Genomic DNA, 25,394 nt, shown 5'->3' with positions numbered 1-25,394 from the left:
ATTGGAACTTGTATGCTTTCTCAGTTTTTAACATTGTCTATGTACTTTTATATTGTTCTGCTCACTTGAAATGTCTGACTGGCTGCAAAGCAAATAAAGGAACTGAACTGAGCTGAATATTTCTGACTGTCGGCAGCTGAGTTCAACATAGTCAACATAAGTTGCTATAAAAGCTCAAGTTTATTACTGTGGTAGAAAAAAAGTTGTTAAAGAATGTTAAGTGTCACAGTCCGCTGTGCAAGTTTTAGTCTCTTAACTGATCTGATAAAGTCAGTATGAGCAATGGTTGAGGACTTATCAGCGGCCGCAGCTTCGGCTGATGAATGGCCTCCAGGCCTAAAGATGCTTATCTGACACGATCCGAAATGGAGTGGTCAGGTGGCCCAGATGACAGACCTATTGCATGTTTGTGTTTACTTTCCAAATTTTCATGCTTGCAACCAGGAGATGACAGATCAGATGGTGTGAAGAAAAATGCATTTTGCATGTAGCTTTTTCTCCAGCTTTGATATAAATGAACTATTAAATATTTTTGGATCTATTTTTAAGGCAAAGTCAGAGCTGGAAACATGCTGCTCAAGTGGATGAAGGGTTTTGGCTTTTGCTGAGACATTTTATTACATGAAACTTTATATAGAAGAGGTTAAACTTAAAAAAAAAAAAATTTAATAAAAGTGCAAATAAGATTGAGTTTCTCCATGTTTAGGTCATTTTTGATGAAAGAATGGAAAGAATGGAAAGAATTTGGGCATCTGTGGTTTCAAACATTAAAGTGAAATGTGACGTACAGCCTGTGTAGCTTCAAGCCAAACTGATGACAGACTCTGTATGGATTTTTGAAATAACATCTAAAGTGCAACAATGGGAGCTAAATTGTTACAGCCAGTTCCCTTTGGGTAAAAGCATATTTTTCTGTGATCCCCATTTCCTCTGACTTGGCTGTGTCAAAATGCAGGTGGTAATTTACTATCTATATGGTCCTAAAGCTGTCAGACAGTTCTTATTTAGCTGAAATGGACTGAAGGTGTTTTCCTGTTAACAATAAACAGAAATACACATCAATGAAGATGCAGCCTCTTGGTGATGGTATGTGTCCAGGTGTGGAGTCTTAACCAAGTATTTTTGGTCTGGTTTCTAGAGCAAAGACCTTAGTACACTTGAAATAAGTCAGAACTAACTTACAAGAAACTTTCCAGCTAGATATAGGAGCTTGTTTTAAGCAAACAATCCCTTAATACTGATGATAAAGTAATTGTTCCATTGGTAGGCCTGTCATGATAAATTTTGATGGACGATAAATTTTCCCAAAAGTTATTGCTATAAATGCTAATGTTGTTTTGAGAGAATGTTCAAGCAATATAATGGTAATGGCATGATAATGTAAAAATACATTCTCAAAGATTAATAAACTTAAATTCTAATTAACATTTAACATTGGAACTGGATGACATTTTAAATATCCAAAATAAATAAACAAAACAACAACACCAAATAAAATTAATTATGATGTCTCTGTAAACAAAACTGTCTTTCAAAAAAAGAGCTTCTTGTTTCAAGAAAACAAAGATATTTGCACTAGAAACTACACCAAAAACCCTTGGTAAGGTTTTGGATTTTTGCAATATCTTCAGTTGTGTCTACTTCCATGTCATGTTTCTACTTTCACATGTTTTACATTACATTGCTCCATCATGAACCTGGCAAACTAAACGACACTTAACATATTTCATTATGTGGCAACAATGCAAGTTACTGTACCATTGGGAATGGTGCTTCTCAAGGTAACAAGCGAGGTAATGAGCTACATTATATTTCATGTCCCTCAGGCACAGACCAGACAACAAAGCGGCCGCATTTCCATGGAGCTCGGTGATTAGCCATGCTGTGTAAAGAACTCTCCCTTACCTTGCATCACATGTGAGATCCCAGGTGGAGAACTCATGGTCACTAAGGTTAGTGACCGCTGTAGGAGCTTTTGACCAGACGCCGTGACGTTTGATGGCGACTGGCTTGTGACCAGCCTCCAGTGAGGGCAAATGGCTGCAGCAGGTACCCATTCTTCACACAGAAGGAAATGAAAAAGCTATAAGATGTTCAGATGTTTGGTCTTTAACCACCTTTGTCTTTGCACATCTTCTATTTCCTAAAGATGTAATACTTCCACATTCAAGCAAGTCAGGAGATCTTAAAAGAAGTGCTTCCTTTACATTTCATCAGTTGCTCTGGCTGCTGTCGACTTCTCTCCAGTCAGAGCGGCTGATGTTGGAGTTGCCTGGCCCTGACAGCCTTTACCCTCCTCCTTACACTGACAGGAGTCTTTCTGTCTCCCACCACCCTGCAGTCCACAACATTGTATCAACCATCTTGTTGTTTGTCTCAGTCGCTGTTTGTATTTGAGTCCTTCAATCCTTCCTTTGTGTGTGCCCTTTCAGAACCCAGTGTGGAACACAGACGGAGGCTGCACAATTTCCAATCCCAAGCTTCAGATACAGATGATCCGACATCAGTCATGTTGGCCAGAGAAAGACCAGTCAAACCTACGCCATAGCTGTGAGTGGGCTTGCTATGTAGAGAAATTCAACAAGTGTGCTCCATATTTCTCATTCCAGGTTCCAAATTATAATTCCATGTCCTAAAGGAATACCTTAGGTTAATCTCAAGACCACTGCAGATTGAACTTAAAGTGACTTCCTCTAAACTTTTGAACGCACATGTCCAACTGTTCAGTGTTTCGGTACTTTTTTCACAACTTGCTGTTCTCTTACAAGGAGCAAAATTCACAACAGTTGTTTGATTCATGTATTGAAATGGTGTTTTAAACAGTCCTCCTAATGACGCTGTTCACATTTTGATGCCATGTGACCAAGATGACACAAACAGCTGACTTTATGTCTGTTTTCATTGCGAGGTCTCAAACAGGACGTCTTCAGGTGGAAGTTGTTGCCTAGCTTAGAGTGTCAGAGAGTTATCAGAAGGTTGCAATAGAGATATTTTCTAAAAAATGAGAATGATGTTGATGGAAAGCATCGTTTTAATTTCCCTGTCTACCAATGAACACAAAGTACCCATGTTTCCAAATCAATAATTCTGTTGACATTTCAATAGATGCGTGGGAAACCTCTCTGCGCATTGTTTGTGAGGAGCGGTATTTATTTAAAGTACAATTTGTAACAGAAAGTTGACTTTCACAAAAATGCAAAGAGGTCCACTCTATTTTTTTTCCACTCAGTCGGATTTCATAATTCACTTGGCACAGCAACATAATGATTATTGGTTAGGTGGGAACAAAAGGCAAACACTTAATTATGTTCCAAAAAATCTAGAAAATATGTTGATGATGATGACTGTGGTGGGCGATGTGAACTTAGGATGTTATCAAATTTTGTGGTATTTACTGTATCAACTATAAAAGTGATGATAGAAAAATAGTGAATTATGTGGAAACAACTCTTAAAAAATACAAACTTTTTGAAATGGGTTTCTTTATAAACATCAGTGATATTTAAAAGTATGATTCTTGTCTCCAAAACACACACAATAACTGCATTTAGCCATATTTTTGTATTTATTGATATTTGTTGAGGCTCATATGGATCCAAAAGAGGTGAGCATTTTTATTTTGAAAAGAAAGTTTTCACAATAACAGTGAAAAGTATTGAATCCCTAATCAGATTACAATTTATCAGGTGCTATTTTCTAATAGGGGAAATTTTTAAATGTTTACATGTTTTCCAAATATACTAAAACTAGATTTTTAAATACTGTAAGTACACATTATTATCTTAAATTATGGAGCAGTAAACTGAAACAGTTTGACATTCAGCACACCACCTAATTATGTTAATTAAAGGAAATCAAGCATTTAGGCAGACGTTTTCCTTGCTTTTTCAAATTCCAGTCCTTCATATTCCTATAAATATCCGTCTGATGAATCTGTGATGTACTTAGTTTTTTCTGTTAGAATCTGTGAATTAATACTAAAGCCTCACGGCGAGGTTAAATATTCAAGACATCCATTTTCAGACTTACTTCTCAGACAGAGATGAACAACCATTCATGTGCCATCCCAAAAAAAAAAAGGATCAAAGAGTAATATTTATGTCTGCAACACAAAGGAAAACAGGAGGCAGAGGGAGTAGCAGGGGAAAAAATGCATCAACTAGAAGAGAACATGAATGAGAGATGAAATATCAGATACAGAGTGAGGCATTGTCAGGACAATACTCTTTGATGCACTTATGTTGCTGTGTGCAGAGGATCAAGACACACAGCTCACTGCCTATTCTGGACCTGCTGTTCTGGACTTATCTCCAAAACAGCAGGAGAGACACAGTCAGTGAAGTAACCCTTCACACCGACATTAATCTAACATGCAAGGTAAAAGCACCATAATGACCTTCTCTACTCAGAGCTAATTAATCTAATAAGTCAAAATAAATGTTTTGACTGTGACTCAAGAAAAAAAAGAGGAGCTGCCAAAAGTATTTACAACTTCCAAATATTACAGCAGTCGCCCCTACATGGCTTGTGTCAAACAACAAACTTCATCCACCAGCTTGGGTCCAACTAGTCAAACAGAATGACAGATGTGACATAATAATGGCATGCAGAAAGTCATGCAAACATGTGTGTGTGCGCGCGCGCGCGTGTGTGTGTGTGTGTGCGCGCTTCTTTGTAATACCTTGTGGGGACCATTTTCCTGACACATACTACATTGTGGGGACCCACTGCTCCTTGTGGAGACTGAAGTCTGGTCTCAACAAGGGGAAACTGTGTTTTTGGGTCAGGGGTCAGATTTAGGACTACGTTGCGAATTGAGTTTTGGTTAGGGTAAGGTATGTAAGAGTTAGGGTTAGGATAAGGATAAGGTTTAGGATGTAGAAATGAATGGAAGTCAATGGAAAGTCCCCACAGAGATAGCCACGCAAACCTGTGTGTGTGCATGTTAATATGTAACAGGGGCCCACACCCTCGAAATCCGTCCTTGGCTGTTTTCACCACTGATTTAATTTGGGGGTTGGGGGGGGGTATGTGAGATTTGAATCAATTCTTCATCCTAGATATTTGTGTCCAGACACAACTGTCAATGTTTCTCCAGTAACAGAAATCAGGCTTTACAGTATCCACAGTATCCATGTTTTCTCTTGGTATTTAAATGCTGCCGTTCACTTAATAGCTGCATAAACATAAATGACTGTCATCTGATTACATTTGGATGTGAGACTCATTGCATACTGATTATTTATGATTATTTATTATTATTATTAAGATTGTTTATATAAAATTAAAAAGTAAAATGGGCAGAGGATAGCTCACCATGTCTCCTTACTATCTGAGTTCTTCCTTCAAGATAAAACTTTATTTAAAGTACAGTAAGTTTATAGACAGGATTAGTTTATAAACGATTCCTCCTTAAATCTAAAAGTTGATATTTTGTTTTTGTTTTTTTTCTTTTTTAACAATAAAAGTGTACATGTTCCATGTTTCTTTCTGATACATTGTCAAATATCCTGAAATACAAACATGAACAAGACTTGGATTTGTCAGAACACATATTTTAATGTTTTGTTTTGTTTTTGTTTTTTTTACATGTAAGAGACATTGATAATATGAAAGTCTGTTTAGTTTTTAAACCAAATGAGGAGCGATGTGCACTCTTCCTTTCAACTGTGTCCAGAGTCCACCTTTACTGTCACCATTTTTAGCCCATAGGATCAATATGGCTCCCAGTTTCAGCAGGAGGTGACTTTGAAGTGAGCCAGTTAAAACCAGTCACTGAGGTGGGAGTGATGTGTTTACACTGAGTGGAACGGTGCATTCTTGGTTTGCGGTTTTAATGTTTTATATAAAATCATATACAATTTTTTGCTCTCGACAATTGGTCACACCTGATGATGTTTAGTTGGCAACCAAGAGAAACAACTATGAACAGGTGGACATGGGTAAATCGAGGGAAAATATATTTACCCAATGAAACAATTCCATTGAAATTGCGAAACAAAACCATGTTGTCATGAAAACAATTGTCCAAAAGTTAATAAAAAGAAAGTAAGAATTCTTCCAGCTTCACAGCATCCAAAACCAGAGGGAACAACATCCAAACAAGCAATGACTCAACCAAAAAAAGTATGAACAAAATCCTACGAAGGGAAGAAATTAGACCGAACAAAACAGACCTATTACAACATACTGCCCCACATGAGCGGAGTCATTGTAGAATGTGAAGCCATTTGTCCGCCAACCATGAAGGATAGAAGATTTAAAGCTAACTCAAGAATATGTCTCCGAGGAAAGAAGAGCCGCTATAAGAGAGATGTATAAAATATTTGTGCAGCTAAAGCAGCAGCAAGGTTGGAGTCATCTCACTGAAAATAGAATTTTGATCTTTAGTCTGTACTCTAAAGTAAACTAGTTTTCTGTCTTCAGACTCCCTGAAAAGGCAGCAGGATGTCACAAGGGACAAGCATAGCTCAAATATACCTCAACATCATGTTCTGTCAGAAGTTATAATTAGATGTCACTCTTCCTCAACTTAAGCACATCTTCTGCTCCTGTCACTTTGATCCACCCAAAGTAACCAGACAGGACTGATTCAAAGAAAAAGATATGCATGCAATTCCTGAATGACCAGGGTACACACCCCTTACTGCCTGAGGCAAGACTAGTACAAGCGACAAAACGAGTTAGCGTTAGCTGCTAATTATGTTATTAAAACAAAACGTGGCCAAACCGGTACAAAGAAAAGTCTATATGTGTGAACACCCACCCCTCTTTTCCTTACTCATTTATAACTCCACTATGCTAGCTAAGAAGAACCCAGCCAGGACTAAAATGAAACACCAATGGATACAAACAAGCTAAGCTAATCCCAGAACCATGATACTTTATCACTAGATTTATCCAGTGTTTTCACTAATGGTGCTATCAGCTTTTATGGCTGGTATGTTGAATGCAAACATCCCTTGCCCATGATCCTACTGACAGACCAGTAGACTTGGCTCTATAGGGAAGCAAAGTTACATTTTCAGCTGGTGAGATTCGCTTTCACGCTTTCACACTTTCACTGTGTGAAAGTGAACCAAACCCTTTGAAAAGCCTACCCCCTCTTGGCCTGTGGTGGCGCTGCACTAAGAACAACTCAAGGAAACAATATGAAAACCACCGAAGAAGACATAAGCCCAACTTTCACCTTTGCAAAAATGCAAATACAGCTCCATACAGTGTTTTACAGTACAGATAGAGTGGTAATAATGGGAACATTGTACTTTTTTTTGCCTTAATTATGAAATATGAGGAAAATCCTGTTTCACAACAACTATAAATATAATGTCTACTTCCAATACATATAATAAATGACAGTTCACTCCAAAAATGTTAAAGAAATTAACATTTTCAGTATAAGAATAATTAAAATTGGTCCTAAACTGGTATCCAGAGATTGGAAATCTGTCACAAAACTCTGATCGGTGCATTTTTAAAAAAATATATTGATATTTACCTTTATGGTTAATTTAATATTGCACAAAAAGAAAACGTTGCAGACATCTGCTATTCAATTTAATTTGTAAGCTTTACTGAGGAGGTTTACCTTCCAGATTCGTGTGTGGGTGTATATGTGTGTTTTGTTTCTTCATAACACACAAACATGAATCCACAGAGCAGTTGATCAGTGGAGGAGCTGACTAACTCTCTGTGGGTTTTCTGAATGAATCCAGTGAGTCATGGGGAAAGTAGGACTCTCTGTTCTGATCTGGTCTCATCTCACCTGCACTGAACTTCCTTCCTGCAGCTTAACCTCAGACCTTCAATTCTTAATCCTACTTTTTCTATAAAATCTTAGTAAACACAGTCAGATATTAGATATTCTGTCCTTCTTGTCCATTCTCGGTTGGACCAATCAGATTCACCGAGCTGACCCCACGTCACCCTGATCAAGTCTCAAATCTTATGAAACTCCTCAATCAAAAAATAATGGTCAGCTTGGGAATAAAGTCCATTTTTAGACGTGGGGATATATAACATTCATGCCTTCTTCTAGCTATAAAAGTGATGACACTGAATAAATCATATATTATCAAGTTTTATATTAAAGTGCCAGCAGCTTCATTCAGAATTAATGGCGACAGTGGGCGAAAAAGCCGCGCGACAAGTTTAATATTTGTTAATCACAGAGAGATAGAAACTGTGCCTTGATATTTCATTTTATTTTACCGTGTTTTCTTAATTATTTCTTCCTCAGTGTGAAACATGCTTCAGATAAACCTACAAAATGTAGACAATTATTGGCATTACACATAAAAATACTCAAAAAACTATATAAAATGTTGTGCATCACTTTATCTGGGTTCATTTTACTTGTCAAAGGTTTCATTGTGAAGTTTTAATTACCGTATTTAATTCCTGTCCTTCCATAAGGCGGCTGCAGCTCAGATTGATGCCAGACAGAACCAATTCAAAGTAGTTAGCAAGAAAAATAAAAGAACAGAAATAAGAGCATCACTTTAAAAACATAAACTGTAGTAAAAAAAATAACAGTAAAATGTTTGGTATTGCATAATAAGAAAAAGAAAAATGGAAAATTTGAGGTAAAAAAGGATTGGCATAGAAAATCTGATTAAAAGAATCAGACTCAACAATCAGAAATGGAAACAAGGTAGTTTTTCTGTGTCCCATTTAGACAAGAAACATTTTTTCAGGCAATAACTAAAAAGAACTAGTTTTAGATTTAGTAATCTGATTTAAGTAAAATTCTGGTCTGAATCGACAATGGCACGTGGATTTAGACCTGCATCCATTTTTGGGATAAAAATCAATTGCTTCTATGTTCCTTTAAGTAGCAAAACAAGAAATAAATCTCATAAACATAAAAATTGCAGTGAATGTTGTAATTCTGCAAAATCTTATCTGGGGAGGTTATGTAAATATTGAATTAAATTAGACCGAGAACGGAGCCTTGAGAAATCCCACGTGATGTCTTGTTATTTGGATTTGTGAAACTGGTAAATTAACATTAAGTAGGTAACTTTTCAATATGTTGTTTTGCCATATTATATATAGGAAAGAAGTCAACATCTCCAAGTGGTTCAACAGAATATGAGCACCTTAGTGTACAAGATTCTTCTGCAAGAAAACCTTCAGCTCACTAACTACTGGATGCAGATACTGCCCCAAAGAATGTTGGAAATTCCTAAAATATTTCTTATTCATTGTTATTCCCATAAATGAACTAAAACCAGGAACTGAGGTCAGGATCATATTGACCTTTTGGCAATGTTTAATAGACAATCAAATACTAACAAAATAAATAAATTAGAAAAATGAAACTAATAAAAAAATTCCTAGAATGTTTTGCAAGAGAAACTCATTTTGTGGTGATACTTCTGGAAGGAGTGCCATCAAGCAAGCAAATCAAGCGCAAAAAGCAGCAGATTTAGCTATTGTCCTTGGGCTGACATTTCCAAGCAATAATCTTTAACTTTCCTGCTGTTCAGAAAGAAAATACAGAAAAGAAAACTAACTCACACCTTCAAACCGGCGAAGCAACAAAAAAAGCTGTTGTTGACAAAGCTGTCTCTTGCAGCCTTTATCTGCCTGCCAGGAAACTGTTGGTTCGTTGCTTTAGCCGCGGCTCCACAGCTAAACAAAGCCTCCCTTTTTGCTTAAAGAACAAAGAGCATCAGAAGACAGACACAAACCAACCCCACGTTCTTCACACCAATACAATTCATCACTTTCTGTTCAAGGTTGATGGATTTTTAGAAAATGCTATTTTTAGGAATCGTCATCTACTACGAGATGATGCTTTTTCTCATTTCAGCTCACAAAGAAGAGTTACTGATGTACAGGGACGTGGCGGATCTCATTACTGTCAAATAGTGATTAAAAAGTTACAGTACATAACAAGGGGAACATAACACCGATCCACTTTTTTCACTTCCAATGCCGATATCTGAGGTTTAGTATCGACCGATGCCCATCCAATACTGAAAAATAGTGCTGAATTGACTTTTTTTTTAAAGCACAGACATAAATGTACTGACTTACAAATTCATTTGATAACTCTGCACCAATACAGAAAACTTAAATGCACCTATAGCTTCACAATCTTGGTCAAATATGTGTAAACAACACAACTTTAACCCCTTCAGGCCCCACGACCACTGGAATGGACATGATATTTATCTTGGATTAAACCAATAAAAAAAACACTAGAACTGCAGGCAGTTATATTGGGTTCCTTGCCTGACCCAGCAGGTACCCCCCATTGCATCGCCCTACCTGCCCAGACATCACTTGACATGGGCTTTGATAAGTGGTTCAACCAGGATTTGAATCTGAACTCTCAGGTTACTGAGCATGTTGCCCTACTCAGTGAGCTTTTGTACTTCAGCTACTTATGCCAACAGTGAAATCAAATTCAAAAATACTTTATTGATCCCACAGGGAAATGAAAAAACAAAAACATCAGGCATGACTAGGATGCAACCCTGCACTCCCAGGTTTCAGAGTGCGTTATGCTACTCAGTGAGCTACTTCACTGTGCTGACTCATTTTGGTGGAGAAATGAAATTCTAAATGACTTTACTGATCCCACAGCAAAATGAAATGAAAGACCTGGCTTGACCAGGAATTGAACCAATGTGCTCCAGTTTCAGAGCACATCGCTCTACTCAGTGAGCTATAGCCCCTTAAAGCCTAGCCTGGTCAAAGACAGCCTTTAGTTCTGCGCCTTGCTCCAGACGAACCCTCAGATATTGAGAAATGATTGCTTGCAGGGGGCATTGATTCTTGAAATGATTGGCTCTGATTTTACCCAATTGCTAATGTTTGGCTGTGATGCATGTGAAGGAAGCTACGTTACGCAGCTCACTGACACTAAGCAACAGGGCAAAATGGCGGCGGACATCGTCATAAATTTCAGTGTTGGTTAATTTTCAGACTATCTCACAGGCCTGGCCCAGACCATGTACTGGGTGTACATTGGTATAATTTTAAATATGCTAACAAATAGACCGGTATAAACATTGAGTCATGAATGACATTGTGTGTCATGAGTCTATTTAATATGAGTTTCACTTTTTGTACTGAATCTACCTAAATGCACCTGCAGGTATTCATTTAGTGACTAAGCATCTGACGAAACTTCCCAGGCTTAAAACAAAAGCCATCACACCCACCGGCTTGCATCCGTCACCAGCATAATACTCTAAAAGGTCCCAACATGTGTCATCACAAATCCTCACTCTACCTTTTGGATAACTGAAATGTTTCAGATATAATAGTTCAAGGCTATGAGTCAGAGCAAAAAAAGAGCTGAGATGTAGAAACAGTAAAATGTTTGAGAATCAGTGTATCCTCATAGCGGATGCGTTCTGCTGTTCTCTTCACCTCTGCTTCTGTCATGCTGGCAGTTTTGAGTGAGTCAAGTTTGTGACATCACAGGTTGTTGCGTAGGAAGTCGGCTCGCTCAGCAAAAAAAAAAAAAGAAAAGAAAAAGTTTTTCAAGGTTTAATAATGTCAGTGTTTTCCGGAGGACAATTACTCTGGAGCTGATGGGATCTTCGGCCTGGTACAACACGGGGCTTTGGAGGGTTTAGGTCTTGGAAGGCCACACTCCTGACATTATTGTAAGCTGCTTTGAGATAAGCCTCTTTGTCACGGCTTCATGATACTATCATTGTGCTTATTCTGCCAGTCAGGCAGTGCTCAAATCACTCTGCGGCCAATTCCAGTTCTCTGGCAGGAACCCTGTGAAACTGTGAGACATTGAATTATTCAGTGTCTCTCTCTAATATATGAGGCAAATAAATCTATTTACGTTCACACAGCATTTCTCAATGCTCAGGTTTTACTGAAATCTGACTTTGGGTTTTCTTAGGCTGCAGTCGTTCGCACTACTAACAAAATGTGACCACAAGTAGACTTCCGTATGAAACAGTTCACGCAAACATAGACGTCACACAGCAGCCCATTGTTTAAGGGAGTAATAGTGGACGCTGTCGTCTATCGGTTGATTTTAAAGTTGTTGAGCAATTGGAGCCAACAACATTAAAATCAGGATGAAAAGTTGCTACAAGATCATGAAAAGCTTCTTCTGGTGCAGAATTATGACGCACGTTGCTGTAAACGGATAAAATGCAACATGACTGTTGAGACGACAGACGATTTGAAAATCGTTCAAATTTTGATTTTTAAATCGAAATTTCGAGTTGTTCCACAAATGGACGTAGAACAAATACTTTTTTTTTTTTTGAGTAAATTGGGCCATCCAGAGTGCCTTCAAAAAGTTGGATAAGGATCGCATGTCAACTGGAACCAGTTTAAGAACAGCAGGTTAATAATCTAAGAGGTTCTAGAGGCCCAAAAAGTGAATAAAGTGACTTTTTATTATTCTGTCAGTACCTGGAAAATGAAAACGATTAATGAATTGAACTAAAATCCTAGTCCTGATGTATGAAATCAAAGACAAAACAACACTATTGCTGAAAAAAAAATCTTGAATTCCAAATTTTACCTTTCAAATCATGGAATTGTGAATTAAGTCTGAAAACCTAAAATATTTTCATCATTCGCCTTTCCTCCCAATCTACTTATACAAAGAAAATTATTAAATCAAATCAAACATTTGAAGACTGCTTAAGTCTCAATAATGTGTGTGTTTCATTTAGTAAATTAAGTCACTGAAATAAATGAACTTTCCAGCAACATCATAATTACTGAATGTGACTCATCAAAACTCACATTCTGTGTTTCTTTTAAACGATAGCCGTCTTCAAATTTTATGATTGTTTCTACAGTTGCTGGTTTCTGTTGATTTTGCTGCTTGAAATGTGTGGATTTTTACTTTGAATTTCACAAAACATCTTTAGCTTCTCTGTATTCTGCAGTCCCTACCTACATTTTTTGCAGTCTAATCCATTTGCCTCAAACAAGTGATTGCCCATCAATACCAGCCTAATTAGGTGCATGAACATGTACCTGGGAGATTCAGCGCAACCGCAGCCGCAGGTCCTAACCAAAGCTGTCGTCCTGAAAAGGTCACACAAACCGTTCATTTACGGTGTTTATACGGTATAGAAACCTTTCCTTTTTTTGTATTAATATGCAGAATTTACTGTAGGATGAAGTGGTTACAGCCACTGATGTATGTTTTTCAAATGTGTCAAAAATCCAACATTTTTTCATGTCTTTGACATAAAAGATATACTCTACATGTGACAAAAATGATCAAATAAATGTCATAAGTTCCAGTTGGAATAACAGATGATTATTTATTATAAATGACAGATTTGCTTTGTCATAACAACAGATTCTCTAATGAGTTCAATGAAATGTAGGAAAACATGATTAAAAAGTGACATTTCTGCAGCTGTTTTCAGATGGATGAGGATTATGATTACACAGATATGGTCACAGATTTCAAAAATAACTTTAATTCCTCAATTATATGTTAATTGCGACACACGCAGTGGCAAAAAACAAAAACAAAAAAAAGAAAGAAAAGAAATGGCTCCAAGGAGCGCAGAAATTAATATTTATGAAACATCAATTCATTTGTTGGTTGGCTAATGATGATAATGAAGCTGGCAGCATCAAAATGAGCAGAGACAGTGATGACTGTCTTCACATGCTGTGCCAACCTCTCTGGAGCTCAAACAGCATGAGCTGTGATTTTAAGAACGCATTGAATGCCGTCATGCGTCACAAATCGATACAAATGGAGGAACTGTGGTCCGCTCTTCTCTGCAGAACTGTTTATTTCAGCCGCACTGGATGGATTTTCAAGCTTCTTATTGAGATTTCAGCCCAGACTTTGACTAGGCCGCTTCAAAATCTTCAATTAGTATCAGTAAATTCATCATCTGGTCTTATCGTTCATGTTATGTCAAAAGCCCGGTGCTCTCTTGTACTTCATTTTCTTTTATACTGTTTAGTAGAGATGCACTGAGGCAATATTAATATTAGTATCTGTCCCAACATTAAAAAAAAAAAAATAGATCTGGTATCGTGACAATGTGCTCTACCCATAAGGTCAGATCTATCCAGTCCAATTCTACGTTTCATGCTCTGATTGATGCTTTATTATTAATTTTACATTATATTTAGATTTTCTAATTGCTCTTTCTGAACCATTTGAAAGAAGGTTTGTTAATTTATTTTTACATGTTTGACCAACGCAGTCAATCTGTTTTTGTCAGTTTCTTTAATATTTAATTTACATTGGCTGTTATCCTGCTAACTGCGCTGACTGAACAAATTAAAGTTGGGTTTTGCATGTTTTACCAAACTTGAGAAGCTACTGGTGTATTTAAGTGTGCTGTACTGTGCAGAGTTATCAGACAAATTCGTAATTCAGTAGACTTATGTCTGTGTTAAAAAGGATTCAGCACCGTTTTTCTGTATCGGTACCAAACCTCAGATATTGATATCGTATTAGAAGTGAAAAAAATCTAATTGGTTAATCCCTACTATTTACGAACCATTTTTTTCTGTCGGGTTGCCATAGAGACGGCCCAGGTGGTCATGTCATGTTGATGTTAGGATAAAGTCTGGCTTATTGTCAAATGCGTGAGCCTGTTTAGAACGTGCCGAGTTCATCCAGAGAGCAGAATCAGAGGAATTTGACAAATGAAAGACTATAGAGATGTAACCTTCAGACAAACCGATAGGAAGATGTTGGTCTGTTGTGAGCCGAGGCTTAAAGTTGGTATAAAATAATGGAGCAGCCACAGAGTTCACCAGAAAGAAGAGAGGACAGCAGAAAAAACTAAAATACTGCAGAAAACAAACAGGAGTCCCAAACATAGGCAGCGCTGGTGCGTTTTAATACTCAATATGTAGCTCTTTGTTGAGCAGGACTTTCTCCTAATACAAAGGCTGGAAAATCATTGGACAGAAGAACAGATATATACGAGGCTGGTCTTTCTCAGGTTTACCGCTCGATGTGAGCAGCAAGGAATCGTTACAGCAAAAACATTCAGTTCAGTAGATCATTAAAAAAAATACCTCTAAATGTCTGCACTTCTGTTTTAAATCTTTCTAATACTACTATCATACCGTGGTACATTTTATTTCAGGTTATCACACCGTGAGAATCTCCAGCTGTCCTATTTCTACTCCTATATTACTTTATTAAACAAGAGTAATAAAACTTCTAAAATTCTGTCATAAATTTAGTTTTATTTTACAAGCTGTAGTTACTGTAGTAATTCCTCTTTTTACATAACTGATTCTCAATGCATTATGTTTTTCTCACAATGTCTGTATGTTAGGGACAAAATAATTAATCAGATTAATTGAGTATTGACATAATAGTCAAATAATTTAGTAATCCATTAATTGTTAACAGGAAAACAAAGACTCAAAAAGGTAATTTCCTGGAAACATATTCAGAGCAGCAATTAAGCCAAAGCTATACAGAAATATATTGACATCTTGCATTAGAATGTGTTTCAGCCAAAACTCCTTAAGTTCTTTAGACTTATGCCGTGTTATTGCATTTTAGGCAACACATTATTTTATTTTCACATTTAAAAGGAATTGTATTATCAAAAATCAAAAAGTCAAAATCAAATTTGATCTGTATAGCACATTTCAGCAGCAAGGCATTTCAAAGTGCTTTACATAATTAAAATAAAAACAGCATGTGACATTGAATAAACAGTGAGAGAGAGATTTTATGTGTTTATTTACATTTTTAAAGCATTTCTAACATTTTACAAAATAAACTTATGTGGTTAAATAGAAAATCTGCAGAATGCACCAATATTTTTGACCTGATTAATCGTCAGAATAATCGATTACTAAAATAATTGTTAGCTGCAACCCTATTGTACATGAAAAAAAAAAAATTCTCCCTGTTAACCTACTAAATTTTGCACAAAATTACAGCAGCAAATGCATCCCTGGAACCTGTAATTTTCTCTTGTCTGTTTTTATTTTGATTCAGCGCGATGCAGGCTCATCTGGTCAGCAGCGTTAGCCAGTAAGTGCCTTAAGCAGAGTCACAGGCCGAGTTGTGGAATCGCTGTGTTACCGTTTTATCACTCCTCTGCAGATTAGCTGAAGGAGAGAATAATGAGGTTTGTAGGACTNGACCGCTGTAGGAGCTTTTGACCAGACGCTGTGACGTTTGATGGCGACTGGCTTGTGACCAGCCTCCAGTGAGGGCAAATGGCTGCAGCAGGTACCCATTCTTCACACAGAAGGAAATGAAAAAGCTATAAGATGTTCAGATGTTTGGTCTTTAACCACCTTTGTCTTTGCACATCTTCTATTTCCTAAAGATGTAATACTTCCACATTCAAGCAAGTCAGGAGATCTTAAAAGAAGTGCTTCCTTTACATTTCATCAGTTGCTCTGGCTGCTGTCGACTTCTCTCCAGTCAGAGCGGCTGATGTTGGAGTTGCCTGGCCCTGACAGCCTTTACCCTCCTCCTTACACTGACAGAAGTCTTTCTGTCTCCCACCACCCTGCAGTCCACAACATTGTATCAACCATCTTGTTGTTTGTCTCAGTCGCTGTTTGTATTTGAGTCCTTCAATCCTTCCTTTGTGTGTGCCCTTTCAGAACCCAGTGTGGAACACAGACGGAGGCTGCACAATTTCCAATCCCAAGCTTCAGATACAGATGATCCGACATCAGTCATGTTGGCCAGAGAAAGACCAGTCAAACCTACGCCATAGCTGTGAGTGGGCTTGCTATGTAGAGAAATTCAACAAGTGTGCTCCATATTTCTCATTCCAGGTTCCAAATTATAATTCCATGTCCTAAAGGAATACCTTAGGTTAATCTCAAGACCACTGCAGATTGAACTTAAAGTGACTTCCTCTAAACTTTTGAACGCACATGTCCAACTGTTCAGTGTTTCGGTACTTTTTTCACAACTTGCTGTTCTCTTACAAGGAGCAAAATTCACAACAGTTGTTTGATTCATGTATTGAAATGGTGTTTTAAACAGTCCTCCTAATGACGCTGTTCACATTTTGATGCCATGTGACCAAGACGACACAAACAGCTGACTGTATGTCCGTTTTCATTGCGAGGTCTCAAACAGGACGTCTTCAGGTGGAAGTTGTTGCCGAGCTTAGAGTGTCAGAGAGTTATCAGAAGGTTGCAATAGAGATATTTTCTAAAAAATGAGAATGATGTTGATGGAAAGCATCGTTTTAATTTCCCTGTCTACCAATGAACACAATGTACCCATGTTTCCAAATCAATAATTCTGTTGACATTTCAATAGATGCGTGGGAAACCTCTCTGCGCATTGTTTGTGAGGAGCGGTATTTATTTAAAGTACAATTTGTAACAGAAAGTTGACTTTCACAAAAATGCAAAGAGGTCCACTCTATTTTTTTTCCACTCAGTCGGATTTCATAATTCTCTTGGCACAGCAACATAATGATTATTGGTTAGGTGGGAACAAAAGGCAAACACTTAATTATGTTCCAAAAAATCTAGAAAATATGTTGATGATGATGACTGTGGTGGGCGATGTGAACTTAGGATGTTATCAAATTTTGTGGTATTTACTGTATCAACTATAAAAGTGATGATAGAAAAATAGTGAATTATGTGGAAACAACTCTTAAAAAATACAAACTTTTTGAAATGGGTTTCTTTATAAATATCAGTGATATTTAAAAGTATGATTCTTGTCTCCAAAACACACACAATAACTGCATTTAGCCATATTTTTGTATTTATTTATATTTGTTGAGGCTCATATGGATCCAAAAGAGGTGAGCATTTTTATTTTGAAAAGAAAGTTTTCACAATAACAGTGAAAAGTATTGAATCCCTAATCAGATTACAATTTATCAGGTGCTATTTTCTAATAGGGGAAATTTTTAAATGTTTACATGTTTTCCAAATATACTAAAACTAGATTTTTAAATACTGTAAGTACACATTATTATCTTAAATTATGGAGCAGTAAACTGAAACAGTTTGACATTCAGCACACCACCTAATTATGTTAATTAAAGGAAATCAAGCATTTAGGCAGACGTTTTCCTTGCTTTTTCAAATTCCAGTCCTTCATATTCCTATAAATATCCGTCTGATGAATCTGTGATGTACTTAGTTTTTTCTGTTAGAATCTGTGAATTAATACTAAAGCCTCACGGCGAGGTTAAATATTCAAGACATCCATTTTCAGACTTACTTCTCAGACAGAGATGAACAACCATTCATGTGCCATCCCAAAAAAAAAAAGGATCAAAGAGTAATATTTATGTCTGCAACACAAAGGAAAACAGGAGGCAGAGGGAGTAGCAGGGGAAAAAATGCATCAACTAGAAGAGAACATGAATGAGAGATGAAATATCAGATACAGAGTGAGGCATTGTCAGGACAATACTCTTTGATGCACTTATGTTGCTGTGTGCAGAGGATCAAGACACACAGCTCACTGCCTATTCTGGACCTGCTGTTCTGGACTTATCTCCAAAACAGCAGGAGAGACACAGTCAGTGAAGTAACCCTTCACACCGACATTAATCTAACATGCAAGGTAAAAGCACCATAATGACCTTCTCTACTCAGAGCTAATTAATCTAATAAGTCAAAATAAATGTTTTGACTGTGACTCAAGAAAAAAAAGAGGAGCTGCCAAAAGTATTTACAACTTCCAAATATTACAGCAGTCGCCCCTACATGGCTTGTGTCAAACAACAAACTTCATCCACCAGCTTGGGTCCAACTAGTCAAACAGAATGACAGATGTGACATAATAATGGCATGCAGAAAGTCATGCAAACATGTGTGTGTGCGCGCGCGCGCGTGTGTGTGTGTGTGTGCGCGCTTCTTTGTAATACCTTGTGGGGACCATTTTCCTGACACATACTACATTGTGGGGACCCACTGCTCCTTGTGGAGACTGAAGTCTGGTCTCAACAAGGGGAAACTGTGTTTTTGGGTCAGGGGTCAGATTTAGGACTACGTTGTGAATTGAGTTTTGGTTAGGGTAAGGTATGTAAGAGTTAGGGTTAGGATAAGGATAAGGTTTAGGATGTAGAAATGAATGGAAGTCAATGGAAAGTCCCCACAGAGATAGCCACGCAAACCTGTGTGTGTGCATGTTAATATGTAACAGGGGCCCACACCCTCGAAATCCGTCCTTGGCTGTTTTCACCACTGATTTAATTTGGGGGTTGGGGGGGGGTATGTGAGATTTGAATCAATTCTTCATCCTAGATATTTGTGTCCAGACACAACTGTCAATGTTTCTCCAGTAACAGAAATCAGGCTTTACAGTATCCACAGTATCCATGTTTTCTCTTGGTATTTAAATGCTGCCGTTCACTTAATAGCTGCATAAACATAAATGACTGTCATCTGATTACATTTGGATGTGAGACTCATTGCATACTGATTATTTATGATTATTTATTATTATTATTAAGATTGTTTATATAAAATTAAAAAGTAAAATGGGCAGAGGATAGCTCACCATGTCTCCTTACTATCTGAGTTCTTCCTTCAAGATAAAACTTTATTTAAAGTACAGTAAGTTTATAGACAGGATTAGTTTATAAACGATTCCTCCTTAAATCTAAAAGTTGATATTTTGTTTTTGTTTTTTTTCTTTTTTAACAATAAAAGTGTACATGTTCCATGTTTCTTTCTGATACATTGTCAAATATCCTGAAATACAAACATGAACAAGACTTGGATTTGTCAGAACACATATTTTAATGTTTTGTTTTGTTTTTGTTTTTTTTACATGTAAGAGACATTGATAATATGAAAGTCTGTTTAGTTTTTAAACCAAATGAGGAGCGATGTGCACTCTTCCTTTCAACTGTGTCCAGAGTCCACCTTTACTGTCACCATTTTTAGCCCATAGGATCAATATGGCTCCCAGTTTCAGCAGGAGGTGACTTTGAAGTGAGCCAGTTAAAACCAGTCACTGAGGTGGGAGTGATGTGTTTACACTGAGTGGAACGGTGCATTCTTGGTTTGCGGTTTTAATGTTTTATATAAAATCATATACAATTTTTTGCTCTCGACAATTGGTCACACCTGATGATGTTTAGTTGGCAACCAAGAGAAACAACTATGAACAGGTGGACATGGGTAAATCGAGGGAAAATATATTTACCCAATGAAACAATTCCATTGAAATTGCGAAACAAAACCATGTTGTCATGAAAACAATTGTCCAAAAGTTAATAAAAAGAAAGTAAGAATTCTTCCAGCTTCACAGCATCCAAAACCAGAGGGAACAACATCCAAACAAGCAATGACTCAACCAAAAAAAGTATGAACAAAATCCTACGAAGGGAAGAAATTAGACCGAACAAAACAGACCTATTACAACATACTGCCCCACATGAGCGGAGTCATTGTAGAATGTGAAGCCATTTGTCCGCCAACCATGAAGGATAGAAGATTTAAAGCTAACTCAAGAATATGTCTCCGAGGAAAGAAGAGCCGCTATAAGAGAGATGTATAAAATATTTGTGCAGCTAAAGCAGCAGCAAGGTTGGAGTCATCTCACTGAAAATAGAATTTTGATCTTTAGTCTGTACTCTAAAGTAAACTAGTTTTCTGTCTTCAGACTCCCTGAAAAGGCAGCAGGATGTCACAAGGGACAAGCATAGCTCAAATATACCTCAACATCATGTTCTGTCAGAAGTTATAATTAGATGTCACTCTTCCTCAACTTAAGCACATCTTCTGCTCCTGTCACTTTGATCCACCCAAAGTAACCAGACAGGACTGATTCAAAGAAAAAGATATGCATGCAATTCCTGAATGACCAGGGTACACACCCCTTACTGCCTGAGGCAAGACTAGTACAAGCGACAAAACGAGTTAGCGTTAGCTGCTAATTATGTTATTAAAACAAAACGTGGCCAAACCGGTACAAAGAAAAGTCTATATGTGTGAACACCCACCCCTCTTTTCCTTACTCATTTATAACTCCACTATGCTAGCTAAGAAGAACCCAGCCAGGACTAAAATGAAACACCAATGGATACAAACAAGCTAAGCTAATCCCAGAACCATGATACTTTATCACTAGATTTATCCAGTGTTTTCACTAATGGTGCTATCAGCTTTTATGGCTGGTATGTTGAATGCAAACATCCCTTGCCCATGATCCTACTGACAGACCAGTAGACTTGGCTCTATAGGGAAGCAAAGTTACATTTTCAGCTGGTGAGATTCGCTTTCACGCTTTCACACTTTCACTGTGTGAAAGTGAACCAAACCCTTTGAAAAGCCTACCCCCTCTTGGCCTGTGGTGGCGCTGCACTAAGAACAACTCAAGGAAACAATATGAAAACCACCGAAGAAGACATAAGCCCAACTTTCACCTTTGCAAAAATGCAAATACAGCTCCATACAGTGTTTTACAGTACAGATAGAGTGGTAATAATGGGAACATTGTACTTTTTTTTGCCTTAATTATGAAATATGAGGAAAATCCTGTTTCACAACAACTATAAATATAATGTCTACTTCCAATACATATAATAAATGACAGTTCACTCCAAAAATGTTAAAGAAATTAACATTTTCAGTATAAGAATAATTAAAATTGGTCCTAAACTGGTATCCAGAGATTGGAAATCTGTCACAAAACTCTGATCGGTGCATTTTTAAAAAAATATATTGATATTTACCTTTATGGTTAATTTAATATTGCACAAAAAGAAAACGTTGCAGACATCTGCTATTCAATTTAATTTGTAAGCTTTACTGAGGAGGTTTACCTTCCAGATTCGTGTGTGGGTGTATATGTGTGTTTTGTTTCTTCATAACACACAAACATGAATCCACAGAGCAGTTGATCAGTGGAGGAGCTGACTAACTCTCTGTGGGTTTTCTGAATGAATCCAGTGAGTCATGGGGAAAGTAGGACTCTCTGTTCTGATCTGGTCTCATCTCACCTGCACTGAACTTCCTTCCTGCAGCTTAACCTCAGACCTTCAATTCTTAATCCTACTTTTTCTATAAAATCTTAGTAAACACAGTCAGATATTAGATATTCTGTCCTTCTTGTCCATTCTCGGTTGGACCAATCAGATTCACCGAGCTGACCCCACGTCACCCTGATCAAGTCTCAAATCTTATGAAACTCCTCAATCAAAAAATAATGGTCAGCTTGGGAATAAAGTCCATTTTTAGACGTGGGGATATATAACATTCATGCCTTCTTCTAGCTATAAAAGTGATGACACTGAATAAATCATATATTATCAAGTTTTATATTAAAGTGCCAGCAGCTTCATTCAGAATTAATGGCGACAGTGGGCGAAAAAGCCGCGCGACAAGTTTAATATTTGTTAATCACAGAGAGATAGAAACTGTGCCTTGATATTTCATTTTATTTTACCGTGTTTTCTTAATTATTTCTTCCTCAGTGTGAAACATGCTTCAGATAAACCTACAAAATGTAGACAATTATTGGCATTACACATAAAAATACTCAAAAAACTATATAAAATGTTGTGCATCACTTTATCTGGGTTCATTTTACTTGTCAAAGGTTTCATTGTGAAGTTTTAATTACCGTATTTAATTCCTGTCCTTCCATAAGGCGGCTGCAGCTCAGATTGATGCCAGACAGAACCAATTCAAAGTAGTTAGCAAGAAAAATAAAAGAACAGAAATAAGAGCATCACTTTAAAAACATAAACTGTAGTAAAAAAAATAACAGTAAAATGTTTGGTATTGCATAATAAGAAAAAGAAAAATGGAAAATTTGAGGTAAAAAAGGATTGGCATAGAAAATCTGATTAAAAGAATCAGACTCAACAATCAGAAATGGAAACAAGGTAGTTTTTCTGTGTCCCATTTAGACAAGAAACATTTTTTCAGGCAATAACTAAAAAGAACTAGTTTTAGATTTAGTAATCTGATTTAAGTAAAATTCTGGTCTGAATCGACAATGGCACGTGGATTTAGACCTGCATCCATTTTTGGGATAAAAATCAATTGCTTCTATGTTCCTTTAAGTAGCAAAACAAGAAATAAATCTCATAAACATAAAAATTGCAGTGAATGTTGTAATTCTGCAAAATCTTATCTGGGGAGGTTATGTAAATATTGAATTAAATTAGACCGAGAACGGAGCCTTGAGAAATCCCACGTGATGTCTTGTTATTTGGATTTGTGAAACTGGTAAATTAACATTAAGTAGGTAACTTTTCAATATGTTGTTTTGCCATATTATATATAGGAAAGAAGTCAACATCTCCAAGTGGTTCAACAGAATATGAGCACCTTAGTGTACAAGATTCTTCTGCAAGAAAACCTTCAGCTCACTAACTACTGGATGCAGATACTGCCCCAAAGAATGTTGGAAATTCCTAAAATATTTCTTATTCATTGTTATTCCCATAAATGAACTAAAACCAGGAACTGAGGTCAGGATCATATTGACCTTTTGGCAATGTTTAATAGACAATCAAATACTAACAAAATAAATAAATTAGAAAAATGAAACTAATAAAAAAATTCCTAGAATGTTTTGCAAGAGAAACTCATTTTGTGGTGATACTTCTGGAAGGAGTGCCATCAAGCAAGCAAATCAAGCGCAAAAAGCAGCAGATTTAGCTATTGTCCTTGGGCTGACATTTCCAAGCAATAATCTTTAACTTTCCTGCTGTTCAGAAAGAAAATACAGAAAAGAAAACTAACTCACACCTTCAAACCGGCGAAGCAACAAAAAAAGCTGTTGTTGACAAAGCTGTCTCTTGCAGCCTTTATCTGCCTGCCAGGAAACTGTTGGTTCGTTGCTTTAGCCGCGGCTCCACAGCTAAACAAAGCCTCCCTTTTTGCTTAAAGAACAAAGAGCATCAGAAGACAGACACAAACCAACCCCACGTTCTTCACACCAATACAATTCATCACTTTCTGTTCAAGGTTGATGGATTTTTAGAAAATGCTATTTTTAGGAATCGTCATCTACTACGAGATGATGCTTTTTCTCATTTCAGCTCACAAAGAAGAGTTACTGATGTACAGGGACGTGGCGGATCTCATTACTGTCAAATAGTGATTAAAAAGTTACAGTACATAACAAGGGGAACATAACACCGATCCACTTTTTTCACTTCCAATGCCGATATCTGAGGTTTAGTATCGACCGATGCCCATCCAATACTGAAAAATAGTGCTGAATTGACTTTTTTTTTAAAGCACAGACATAAATGTACTGACTTACAAATTCATTTGATAACTCTGCACCAATACAGAAAACTTAAATGCACCTATAGCTTCACAATCTTGGTCAAATATGTGTAAACAACACAACTTTAACCCCTTCAGGCCCCACGACCACTGGAATGGACATGATATTTATCTTGGATTAAACCAATAAAAAAAACACTAGAACTGCAGGCAGTTATATTGGGTTCCTTGCCTGACCCAGCAGGTACCCCCCATTGCATCGCCCTACCTGCCCAGACATCACTTGACATGGGCTTTGATAAGTGGTTCAACCAGGATTTGAATCTGAACTCTCAGGTTACTGAGCATGTTGCCCTACTCAGTGAGCTTTTGTACTTCAGCTACTTATGCCAACAGTGAAATCAAATTCAAAAATACTTTATTGATCCCACAGGGAAATGAAAAAACAAAAACATCAGGCATGACTAGGATGCAACCCTGCACTCCCAGGTTTCAGAGTGCGTTATGCTACTCAGTGAGCTACTTCACTGTGCTGACTCATTTTGGTGGAGAAATGAAATTCTAAATGACTTTACTGATCCCACAGCAAAATGAAATGAAAGACCTGGCTTGACCAGGAATTGAACCAATGTGCTCCAGTTTCAGAGCACATCGCTCTACTCAGTGAGCTATAGCCCCTTAAAGCCTAGCCTGGTCAAAGACAGCCTTTAGTTCTGCGCCTTGCTCCAGACGAACCCTCAGATATTGAGAAATGATTGCTTGCAGGGGGCATTGATTCTTGAAATGATTGGCTCTGATTTTACCCAATTGCTAATGTTTGGCTGTGATGCATGTGAAGGAAGCTACGTTACGCAGCTCACTGACACTAAGCAACAGGGCAAAATGGCGGCGGACATCGTCATAAATTTCAGTGTTGGTTAATTTTCAGACTATCTCACAGGCCTGGCCCAGACCATGTACTGGGTGTACATTGGTATAATTTTAAATATGCTAACAAATAGACCGGTATAAACATTGAGTCATGAATGACATTGTGTGTCATGAGTCTATTTAATATGAGTTTCACTTTTTGTACTGAATCTACCTAAATGCACCTGCAGGTATTCATTTAGTGACTAAGCATCTGACGAAACTTCCCAGGCTTAAAACAAAAGCCATCACACCCACCGGCTTGCATCCGTCACCAGCATAATACTCTAAAAGGTCCCAACATGTGTCATCACAAATCCTCACTCTACCTTTTGGAT

At 37.3% G+C, this 25,394-nt stretch overlaps 1 protein-coding gene across 11 annotated transcripts in view; it reads right to left on the bottom strand.

The window, feature by feature from the left end:
- LOC103156572 (pleckstrin homology domain-containing family A member 7-like) overlaps positions 1 to 25,394 on the bottom strand; it is a 152,466-nt gene that overhangs the window by 114,368 nt on the left and 12,704 nt on the right. Inside the window, exon 1 of one of the 11 annotated variants that reach the window (XM_016664449.1) lies at positions 1,906 to 2,236. The exons of the other annotated variants lie outside the window; for them this stretch is intronic. Within the exon in view, the coding sequence (XP_016519935.1) occupies positions 1,906 to 2,057 (152 nt within the window). The 5' untranslated portion in view covers positions 2,058 to 2,236. Of the gene's footprint in view, positions 1 to 1,905; positions 2,237 to 25,394 lie in introns of those variants that run through there. 11 annotated transcript variants of the gene reach the window in all.

Source organism: Poecilia formosa, unplaced genomic scaffold (genome assembly GCF_000485575.1).
Source record: "Poecilia formosa unplaced genomic scaffold, Poecilia_formosa-5.1.2 Scaffold487, whole genome shotgun sequence".
Taxonomy (NCBI): Eukaryota; Metazoa; Chordata; class Actinopteri; order Cyprinodontiformes; family Poeciliidae; genus Poecilia; species Poecilia formosa.
Note: the sequence above shows the minus strand (reverse complement) of the source record. Positions and strands in the feature narration are given on the sequence as shown.